At 47.8% G+C, this 11,806-nt stretch overlaps 1 protein-coding gene across 3 annotated transcripts in view; it reads right to left on the bottom strand.

Moving 5' to 3' along the window:
• Window positions 1–5,848: 5,848 nt before the first annotated feature.
• Window positions 5,849–11,806, bottom strand: part of LOC311590713 (uncharacterized protein) — a 32,948-nt gene continuing 26,990 nt past the window's right edge. For all 3 annotated transcript variants that reach the window (XM_084769973.1, XM_084769974.1, XM_084769972.1), the window contains 5 exons: window positions 11,608–11,757; window positions 10,226–10,332; window positions 9,883–9,961; window positions 8,955–9,044; window positions 5,849–7,504 (listed from right to left, as the gene is read on the bottom strand). In XM_084769973.1, coding sequence (XP_084626099.1) covers window positions 6,963–7,504; window positions 8,955–9,044; window positions 9,883–9,961; window positions 10,226–10,332; window positions 11,608–11,757 — 968 coding nt within the window. In that variant the 3' untranslated portion in view covers window positions 5,849–6,962. The remainder of the gene's footprint in view (window positions 7,505–8,954; window positions 9,045–9,882; window positions 9,962–10,225; window positions 10,333–11,607; window positions 11,758–11,806) is intronic.

Below are 11,806 nucleotides of genomic sequence, written 5' to 3'. Positions count from 1 at the left end.
AGGGGTGGCTCGGCAATTAAGAGCATGGGGTTCAGCTGGGTGTGGTGGTGGTGCACGCCTTTAAAACGAACAACTTGGGAGGCAGAAGCAGGTGGGTCACCATGAGTCCGAGACCAGCCTGGTCTACCAAGAGAGTCCAGGACAGCCACGGCTACACAGAGAAACCCTGTCTCAAAAAAAAAAAAAAAAGACACAGAAAGAGAGCATGAGGTTCTGTTGCCAACACCCAACTGATGGCTCACAATTGTAACTCCAGATCCCATGGGATCCAATACCCTCCACACTACTGAATACAGTGCATACATACATGTAGACAAACCACTCATATACATAAAATGAAAATAAGACATCTCTACCAGAAAAACAAAACTCCCTCTCTAACACTTCGGAGTTCCTAGCTGTCTTTCTAAAGCTCCCCTCCCCTGTATGTGGCCTGCAGCTGGCAAGTAGCTGACCTCCTTTTGGCCTTATCTCAAGGACCAAGGCTTTGGGGCTGGGCACGGTGGCACACACTTTTAATCCCAGCATTCTGGAGGCAGAGGCAGGCGGATCGCTGTGAGTTCAAGGTCATCCTCATCTACAAAGTGAGTCCAGAATAGCCAAGGCTACACAGAGAAACCCTATCTTGAAACTCCCCCCCAAAAAAAAGAAAGAAAGAAAGAAGAAGAAAAGAAAAGAACCAAGGTTTTTGCCTTGGCAGATGATTTATAGCTTGCCTGCCCTAAAGTTTTCGTTTTAAACTCTCTAACTTGTGTTCAAGCTTCTGTTTCAGTCTGTTCTTGGTCTTCAAGCTTCCATTTGTGATGCTTCTTAAATTGTTAATCAAACTAGGAACCTGATTTCCGAGACAGGTATGCAGTCTAGCAGCAAACAGAAGAAACGGTATGGCACTCACTGGCACCAAACAAAGTGCATTCACATCTTGATGAGTGCACAGCCTTTTTGGCTTTTGCGACGGCTCTCCTAGAACTCTCCAAGATTTCTGGAACACCACTTTGACCTTTTCTTTTAAGAGGTGAGAGGGGGGAAGGGTAAGACGGGGGTCTATGTAGTCCTGGTTGCCCTATATAGACCAGGCTGGCCTCTCAATTCACTGAGATCCATCTGCCTCTGCATCCCCAGTGATGGAATTAAAAGTTTGCCACACCCTGCTTCACTTTCAATTTGACTGAACAAACCCTTCCCTCAACATCATCACTCTTGTTCTGTTTATCTGCTACAGGTAATAGATCAATATCCACTCTTTTTCTTGGTCTTATTTGTTTTGGCAAAAGCCAAAAGGCTTTGCAGTCATCAGGATGTGAACCCATTGTGTTTGGTGACAGTAAATGCCACATCTTTTCTTCTGTTTGCTTCTAAACTACGGTCCTAGTGCCTGGTGAATTGTCAAGAAATGACAATTCAGTGAGCGGAGGCACATCATCTTTGAACGTTGTGCTCCAGTTCAAACGCACAATTTCAATAATTACATAACAAAGGACTTGAAAATATTGGTTTTTTTATATCGATGTAATAAATACAGTCATAACTGCCTGTTTCTGGATCTCCGGGGTCGGGTGTGGGAGATGGTCTTGGTGTTTTCTTCACGGCTTTGTCTTATGGCAGTTAACAGTTGAGTCTCCAATAAGAAAGCAAAATCAATGCTCCAATCTACATCTCTAGAACGTCCTGGCATTCTGTGAACCTCCTCTCTTCATCAAACCCGTCAGGACTTTTTCACGTCTGGGAGACCAGGACCCTTCCAACTACTTCTCTCAATTTCCTCAGGTCCTAAACTAGCACTAGCTCTACAACATGAAATAAGTCAGCAAAGGTTCCAACGACTAGCGCGGCGAAGCTAACTGCAGTAGCAAAAGCGGGACACAAGAGGGGACGGCCGACCTCTAGGAACTAGTTTCGGGAGGACAGGCCGACCAGCAGCCAGCAAGAGGAAGTTTGCAAAGCCGGCGCGCAGCGTTCTGGGAACTAAAATATTAAGTCATCGGCCCATGCAGAACCCCTGGTGTTTTTCTCAACCTTCCTCCTGCGGTTCGTGACAAGTGAGGAACTGAGTTGCATCCTAGTCAGGTTCTGGAAGCAACGCTCAGACTCCGAGCCTTGCAGCCGAAGCTTGAGAGTCTCAGCGCTGATGGACCGCTTAGGCAAGAGACCGGAAGTACACGCAAGGGCCACTGGGAGATGTAGTCGGCGCGCAGGCGCACTCCAGCGAGAAGCCGCTGCGTTTGGTTTGCGATTTAGCGGTGAGTGTAATTGGGGGCGTTGGGGTGGGGAGGGGGAGGGCTGGGCGGGCGAGAGGAGGGGTCTGAGGCCTCCGTCAAAGCGGGTATCCAACCTCTCTGCTTCTTTAGCCTTGGGGAGTCGCGTCGAGGACCAAGGGGGCGGGGCCGAGGAGGCGAGGCCGGCCTCTAGGAATTTAGGGGTCTTTGACAAGGGGCTGGCCTCTGCATTCAAGCTTTGGCTCAACACTTGAAATCCCCCAGCTTGGGGCAAAGATACCCTTGTTTGAAAGCAGCCTGCCCGACACGTCCCTCCCTCGGGAAATCCAGGATTGAAGATCGAGTGCACGCCTAGGGCCTAGCCGCACAGCAAAGGGAGGGGCTGCTGCCCCAGCTGCCTGGGACCCAGGAAACAGGTTTCCATGGTTAAAGCGAGTACCGCTCTGGGTGTCAGTCACCATTCTCTTGCTTACATTAATACTACAGATGTGAGGTTAGAGAGATGCTGAGTATGGACAATACAAAATTGAAGAATTGAGTTCTTAATTCCAAACCCCATGTCCACAACCCCAGGTCTCATAGAGCAAGAGAATCGCTAATGTCCAGCAAGGAACAGCACCAACGAGCCTCTACAGTAGTAGGTTTCCACATGATCTTTTTCAAAATGTCTTTCTTCTTCTTCTTCTTCTTCTTCTTCTTCTTCTTCTTCTTCTTCTTCTTTTTCTTTCTTTCTTTCTTTCTTTCTTTCTTTCTTTCTTTCCTTCGAGACAGGGTTTCTCTGTGTAGCCCTGGCTGTCCTGGACTCGCTTTGTAGTCCAGGCTGACCTCAAACTCACAGCGACTCTGCCTCCCGAGTGCTGGGATCAAAGGCGAGTGCCACCACTGCCCGGCTGTCAAAACGTCTTTAGTGTTAGTTAGCCCTCCCTTTATTCCCTTATATATAGTGCCCACATTTTCTCCATCCCAATTTAAGCCTTCCAGTACCATTATTTCCCTTTCAGTCTTACCACTTTGCTCTGTCATCCTTCCCATGAAAGGGCACACACACACACACACACACACACACACACACACACACACACAACTTGGACTGTATCTTGGGCTTCAGGAACTTGATTATTTAATTATAGGAAATATCAGATATAATAAAAAATGTCACAGACCTGACCTGAAAATACCAGAAGCAGAGAATCGTGAGCTAAGGGAGACATACCTATCAGCCCAGTGGATTTAAAATCTCAGGGTTGACCTGGGTCACGTTTTTGTGTTCTCGGGAGCCCTCAGACTCTTTACCGCCACCATGTAAAGTCTGCTTGGGCTGGTGTAACAAGATAGAATGAGTCACTTATTTTAAAAAAAAAATAGAAATGTATTTCTCTCAGTTCTGAAGCCTGGGGATTCCAAGAGCGAAGTGCCAAAAGATCCAGTGTCTTATGAGGGCCCGTCCATCACTGATGTCACCTTGTGAGGGCCCGCCCCTCACTGATGTCACCTTGTGACGGCCTGTCCATCACTGATGTCACCTTATGAGGGCCCATCCATCGCTGATATCACCTTGTGAGGGCCCATTCGTCACTGATGTCACCTTATGAGGGCCCGCCCATCACTGATGTCACCTCGTGAGGGCCCGCCCGTCACTGATGTCACCTCGTGAGGGCCCGCCCATCACTGATGTCACCTCGTGAGGGCCCGCCCATCACTGATGTCACCTCGTGAGGGCCCATCCATCACTGATGTCACCTCGTGAGGGCCCGCCCATCACTGATGTCACCTTGGGAGGGCCCGCCCATCACTGATGTCACCTTGGGAGGGCCCGCCCATCACTGATGTCACCTTGGGAGGGCCCGCCCATCACTGATGTCACCTTGGGAGGGCCCGCCCATCACTGATGTCACCTTGTGAGGGCCCATCCATCACTGATGTCACCTTGTGGCATCATCACATGGCAGAAAGGGCAAAGGAGCTGCTTGAGAGATGGCTCGGTGGTTAAGAGTCTTTACTGCTCTTGCAGAACACCCGCGTTGTGTTTCTGTTTTCACTTTGCATGTGCATCTGCTTGAATGTATGTCACAGAGTGCAGGTGCTGGGCCGGGTCCAGAACAAGATGCCAACTCCTCTGGAGCTACAAGAAATGTTGTCATGAACCAACTAACTTGGGTGCTGGGCAAGTCCCCTATCCTAGCCCCCAGACACCCAGTTTGACATGGAAACTGAGTTACCATCTCTGCTGAACTAATGTTCGGTCAGGGAGGAGGTCACACAATACAAGAAAGTAAGAAAGATGTAAAGTTACAGATTTTGATAAGTACTAAGAAAGTGAGTAATCTCGTTCTGTTTCAACAGTGGTCCTTTATCAGTTTTCAAGAAGGATAAATACTGCCCTGGTCATATAGTAGGTCTGCCAAGCGTTTACTGGGACTGAGGGTAGTACAGTTGTTGCCAGATGGACAGAATCCCTGACCTGCAGGGATCCGTTTTCATTCCTGGTTTGCAAAAAAAGTTAAATTTTGTTGTTGTTTTAAGATGTCTTCTTATGTAGTCTAGGCTGGCTTCAGACTTCCAATTCATTCTCATATTCATCCTGCCCCCGTGTGTGTGTGTGTGTGTGTGTGTGTGTGTGTGTGTGTGATGAATATGACATGTTTCCAAAACTAACATAACCCAGCACTAACATAACCCAAGAGAAACATTTAAATGTCTCAGTGTGGAAGGACCTTCCACCAGATTGCACCACTGGTCCAAAACCAGAGAACTCACACAAGTGAAAAGCCATATGAGTTTGGCAAATGGGGAAAATTCTTCAGCTTTGGAGCCTCCTTCCACAAGCACGAGTGCAGTGAATGTGGGGAGGCCTTTCAGCAAAGTATCCACCTCCCCAAGCACCTATGAATCCACACTGGAGAGAAGCCATATCATTGTGGGGAATGTGGCAAGAGCAGCAGTCACAGCTCATCCCTGACCAAACACCATCAAATCCACACTGCTTAAAAGCCCTATGGTTGCTGTGAATATGGAAAAGCTTCAAGTCATAGCTTCTCTCTCAGACAGCATGAGTGGATGCACAGGAGAGGAGCCCTATGAATACAGCTAATGTGGGAAGGCCTTTAAACAGAGCACTCACCTCACTCAGCCCCAGAGAATCCACATGAGGGAGGTGCAGTGGTTGTGGCAAAGCCTTCAGCCACAGCTCACCTCTAACAAAAAAAACATCAGCAAACTCAGGCTGTGGGAAAGCCCTGTGAATGCAACAGACATGGCAGAGCCTTCAGCCGGCTCGCTCTCCTCATTCAGCATCCGAGGACCCACACCGGAGAGATGCCCTATGAGTGCATTGAGTGTGGTAGAGCCTTCAGCCAGAGTTTCCTTCTCATAGAAGGCCAGAGTATTCACAGCAAGGAAAAGCCTTGTGTGGTGCAATAAATGTGGGAAATCCTTCAGCCAAAGCCTATCACTCAGCCAGCATGAAAGAACACACACTGGGGCAAAGCACTGTGAGAGTCAGGATTGTGGCAAGGCCTTCAGCCAGCACCAGAGGGTCCACACAGGGGAGAATCCCAGGGAGTACAGGGACTGTGGGAAAGCCTTTACACGCAGCTTTTCTCTTACCAATCACAAAACAATCAGCTATCATATGAATGAAGAAATAAATACTTTATTATGGTAAGCCTCTGATTTGGGGGTTTCACAATTGCTTGCTCACTGGCAGACACATCCTTTCTGTATCTGCAGGGCAGTTACATTTATGGCAAGGCAGAAACAATGTAGTAAAATGAAGTTCAAAGCAAAGCCATAAGATCACCTATGGAGGCCATGGCTAGTTCTCTTAGCTCAGATACAGACTGTTTCTTCAATGTTTGTTAGTCCTTTCAGCCTGTTTTGATCATGCCCTAACAAACATGGTGGCCAGCTCTCGGATACTCAGCTGAGAAATTCCACAAAACAACACCTGCCTTTACTACATGATGCATTCTCACTTTATCCTGCTTCATTGTTTTGTAAGGCCAGTGGCCATCCACAATTCAGTATTGGGCTGAAACCCAATCTGAAATCAGCATTTTTTTTTGTGATCTTCGTAAGCCACTCCATGTATGAAAAGATAATGTGACTTGAACGAAGAAACACTTTTTTGCTCTTGAGGATTCAGAAGTACACCTGACAGCACTGACAGTATTTACGAGAAGGCCAAAGCAGATGGCAAGAATTATGTGTGAAAAAAAAGAGTTCAAGGAGAAGCAACAGAGACAAGGAGAGCTCAGGAAAGCGCCAACAGATCGCATCCTTTAAGGCCACTCAACAGTTTGCACAAGGTCAAATGACCAGAGGATGACTGGTATTAAAACAATGCAGAAATGGAGTCTTCCCTCACATCTGATGGCTTACAGGATAGAACATCAGCCCAAAGTATGTTTCTAAGAGGGCTTCAGTGGGCACTACCTTTTTCCAGTTGTTTCAGCACATCAGCATCCAGAAAACAAGTACAGATATGCTCATAGAGATAGCACAGGAAGCCACCACCATACAGGGACCTTAGGTTCACTCATGCTACAACTGTCACGCCATGGGACACTCATAGCTCAGCCTTGTGCCTCAGACTGTATAGGGAAAACCACCCAACCCCTAGGTGCTGCCAATCCTCCCACCAGTGAGTTTTCCTTGTGGTAGAGAGGGGCTCTGGGGGTGGCTTTCCTCTTTTTGTATGTGACTCTTGTGATACTTGACCACAGCCAAGCTGAACTGGAAGGGTTCCTAGCAGCCCTGGCCCACATAGCACGTCTCACTGCTGTGGCTCTCATGATGCTCCATAAGGTTTGAGATCCATGCAAAGGCCTCCCCACATTCACTGCACGTGTAAGGCTTCCCTTGGGATGCACCAAACTCATCAGCTGCAGGGCGTCCCACAGAAGTCCCTGGGTCCTGCCCAGAATCACAGCCATCCACATGAAGCACATTCCCTGCATCAAATGGCAGCTGGTAGCTGCTGGTGCTGGAAAGACACTCAGGGTCCTCCTCATCCTCATCATCTGGATGGGGCCTTTTTGTCCCAGTGCCGTGATGTGGCGTATCCTTGTCCTGGGCGGACTGCTGGATGACTGATTGCCTCTGGGGGCTGGCAGGGCTTGAATCCTCATCTTCAGCATCCACAGCCTTCTGAGGTTGCTGTTCCTCCTCCAGGGCAGCAGCTATTGAAGGGCTAACAGGGACATCCCCTGAAAGCCTCTCCATCACTGTCTCCCCCATGGAGACCTCCTCACACACCTTCCCTTTGCTTTCCTGCTGCCTGGCGTGGTCTGAAATAAAGTCAAAATGTGAGCGGCCCTATTTCCCAGGCTCTGAGACAGAAACTAACTTGAACAGAAATCAAGAAAATAAAGTGTGAGGCCCAAAGGGCTGAGCACAGGGAAAAGAACTGTGACACGCACAGCCTAACCCTCTTTACAACTCAGACATCACACAGCAGCTGAGCGCAGTATCACAACCCTCACAAGACCCATTATCTGTTCTTCCCGCTTCCTTTCTTTTTTTTTAATTTAATTAATTTATTCAGATTACATCTAAATTGTTCTCCCATCCCTTGTACCCTCCCATTCCTCCCTCCCTCCCACTCTCACCCTATTCCCCTCCCCTATGTCTGTGACCAAGAGGGACCTCCTCCTCCACTATATGGTCATAGACTATCAAGTCTCATCTTGGTAGCCTGCTTATTCTTTCTCTGAGTGCCACCAGGGTTATTTGACATTCTGAATGTCTACTGAACTCAGGGCTGACCATCACTCCCAGGGTGCTTTGTAGGTTAAGGTGGCCACGTGACTAAATTCTGGTCAGAAATTTAAATGGTGAGAAGGAGCCTCCATCCTGCTGTGGTGGACTAAGATCTGAATCAGCCTTTCTGACTGACGTGACTTGGCAATGAAGGACACAAAGAACTATGAGACGGTCCAGGGCACGTGGCTGAGTCCTGATAAGCCATCCAGTTATACCCATGACCTTCAATGAACTACTGTAGTCTCTGGCTTGGCCCTGGGATCAACTGGCCAATAAAACAGTAGCATGTGTGCTGGGCGTGGTAGCGCATGCCTTTAATCCCAGCACTCGGGAGGCAAAGGCAGGCAGATCGCAGTGAGTTCAAGGCCAACCTGGTCTACAGAGTGAGTCTAGGATAGCTAAGGCTACACAGGGAAACCCTGTCTCAAAAAAACAAAAAACCGAACCAAAACAAAAAGAACAGTAGCATAGAGGTGTGGTTTGTGCTTTTACCCTCTGGGATTCCATAAAACCCAAAGGCATGTATGAGAAAACCAAAGCTAGCCCTTTAGAGAGCAGATGAAAAAAAAAACTGAGGTCCACAGCCTCAGCTCAGCTCCACTGAAAGCCAGTGTCATCAGGCAGTATATGGGAGACCACTGGGACACCTGTGCCCTAGATGGGCCTCCAGATGACTGTGGCTTTGTGTGTGGACCTCAGAACCACCAAAAAGGAGTAGAAGGGCTACAGAGTGGAGCTCAGTCAACTGACAGATTACAAGTGTGTATTCATCTGGGTGACATGTTTTAGAGCAGTTCGTCATGCAGCAAGAAACAATGAAATGGCATTCTCCTGCCCTACACCGTGGATAGGAAAACAAAGCAAGTCAAACGTGGAATCTCTGCTGAAGCTAATAGAAATGTGAGGAGCCACACCCACCTTCAAAGAGAGGTGTGCCCTTTACATTCCCACCTGTCACCACCTAGCTCACCTCACCTGGGAGGCTGCCTCCTGGCAGATCTTCCACTGCACAAGGTTCTTCTGTCTCCAGCATGGAGGATGGACCAGCCTGGGAAAACTGACATCCTAAGGTTTAGAGAGAGAAAAAAAAAAAAAAAAGTAAAGGAGGCCCAGACAAAGAAAGCTAAGATGCTTCATGTCCCACTGGGTCTCTGGGACACAGACTGCAACTACCTTTTTCTCTGTATCAAGATAATTCCTATCATCATCATCATCATCATCATCATCATCATCATCATCCCCACCACGACCACCAAAGCTGCCCTCTAGTCAGAGCCCCCCTGGAAAGCTGAGGTTTCTAAAGAAGGCAGCAGAGACAAAGAGGAAGATCTTATATGAGGCTAGAGGCTACCTATGGAGCAGGCAGGGAATGTCCAGAGAAGCAAAGGTGAAGACAGAGCCTAAAATGGGCTCAGTAGCTTGGCACATGCCAAGCATTTGTGGGATCCTGGATCAATCCCTGGTACTAATAAAACTAAAATACAGAATTAGAACAAAAAAAATTTAAAAAAATAAAAGACCTCAGGTGTCTGATATGAGCATCTCTACAAATAAAGATCCCAGAGTAAGGACTTCCTTCAGCTCTGTACCAACGAGGTGGGAGTGCCAGAGGCTTGGAGCCAGGAGGCCTTTCTGAATCTGGATGCTTCAGTTCTCACAACCCAGGGATGCAAACAGAAAGCCCCAGAGCCCAGATGAAACTCCAAAGTGTAGACCAGGACAGGTGGAGAACTTGGCAAACAAATCCTAGTTTAAAGACACTTAAAACATATTCCGCTTCAAACACTTAAATCACCCTTCATGTCCCAACTACAGTTCCTGGGACAGGGTCAGAATCCGCTATGCCAACAGTTCTGGAAGAGGATGCAGGGTGGACCATGAGCCAGTGGGAGGTGGGTCTCACCCAACAAGAGCAGCTTGCTGTAATGGGTCAGGTTATCCTCTGTGGGGTCCAGATGGTCCCATTCCAACTGCAGACGTTCCTATGGAAACAATACCGGTTTCTGAAACGGCAGCTCTGACGCACCCCTGTACCGAGGCAATGCTCTTCCTTAGGCTCCACCCTTGAGTTTCCACCAGTGCAGCTTTCTCAGCCGCAGCACTATAGACATTTTGGCCCACATCCTTTGCTATGCCAGAGTATTAATATTGAGAGAAGGAGCAAAGTCAACAGTCAGAAGGGAAAGACCATGTGAGCTGCTGGACAAGAGCAGCCTCCCAGGGCCAGCAGGGGCCCCTTCACTCACCTTCGGCTCAGCTATGGCAGAGTTGGCTTCTTCATTCTTTTCTCCCTCTCTGTGCTCTTGATCCAGATGCCCAGACTCCATGGTAGGCCAGGCTGGAAGAAGGGGAGCTGAGGAGACAAATTTTCAGTAGCTATGTACCTCCAAAATAAGTATATCCCAGTGCCCCACACACAGGCCACAGGACAATGTAGAAAAGCCTCCTCCTACACACACAATAGCTCCCAAAACTCAGTGGACACAGCATTTGTCTGCAATTGACAGAGCAGGGTAGAAACACACACAAACACACAAACTATAAGCTCATCAGTGACCCTAGAAATGCCAATTCAGATTATAAAAGAAGGACTCACATCCCCTGGATGGGGAGGCCTGGTGGCACTCAGAGGAAGGATAGCAGTCTACCAAGAAGAGACTTGACACCCTATGAGCACATACAGGAGGAAGAGGTCCCCTCAGTCACAGGCATAGGGTAGGGGAGTAAGGGGAAAATGGGAGGGAGGGAGCAATGGGAGGATACAAGGGATGGGATAACAATTGAGATGTAATATGAATAAATTAATAAAATATATTTTAAAAATAAATATCATTTAACCTCTGGGAAAAGAAACAAAGGAAGGACTCCTTTTTTGTGCCAACTAGATTAGTAGAAATGTTAAACAACGTGCAGAACAGTGGGCACCCTCCCATCCTGGCTTTGAATGCATCACAAAGGTTTTGGATAATCACAGAAAGTTAATGTGTATGTGTCCTCTCTCCAGTGGTGGTTAGGAAGCCATGCCACACATGATAGAATGCCATGACACTGTAAGCTCATGAAACTGGAGCTTATTCTAAAGAGCAAAATAGACAGGCTGAGTATATGAAATGCTGAGCAGCTGAGAAGCCAAAACCTTGGCCACAGCTGCCCTATTTGAGTAACAAATGCAGACACAAATACACCGTGGTCCATCAGACCTGTACACATGTATGATGCGCAGAAGGGCATGAAAGGACACACTCTAAGATGGGGTAAGAAAAAAAAATATTTTAGGGGAGTATTGAGATTTTAACTTAGAGCCTCATGCTGCTAATAAGCACTGTCGTATGCTGGCATTGAATTACACCCCACAATGAAAATTATTTCTTAGTTGATAACCATGTAGAGCTGACAAAATTTACAAGGCAAATTAAGCAAAAAATAAATAAAAATAAAAATTTTTAAACACATCTAACATACACAAGGATATAGAGAACGAAGTCCCAACTGCAGGACAGACATTTGTGCTTTGGTCCTGGCTTCCCCCTGACCCTTATGCTGCCTCTACCAACCACAGACCCCGCCCCCCATCCACCGCCTCAGTGAAGGCCAGCCCAGGCTGGAGGACTTGTAAGAGAATACTTACAAGTATCACGGCGTACCAAGATGTCCCTAGGTCTTAGACCCCTACTGGGACTCAGCAACCCTCGTGGCAGCAGCAGAGGCTCAGGACACCTGTCATAGTCTCCATCGCTGAATGAAGATGACGACCCACCCGGGGAACACAGCGTCATTCCTGTGTACAAGAGAGGCAATAGTGACCCCAGTAGGTTGTGACAGACGCT

The sequence above is a fragment of the Acomys minous genome (assembly GCF_964271855.1).
Source record: "Acomys minous genome assembly, chromosome: 20".
Lineage (NCBI taxonomy): Eukaryota > Metazoa > Chordata > Mammalia > Rodentia > Muridae > Acomys > Acomys minous.
Note: the sequence above shows the minus strand (reverse complement) of the source record. Positions and strands in the feature narration are given on the sequence as shown.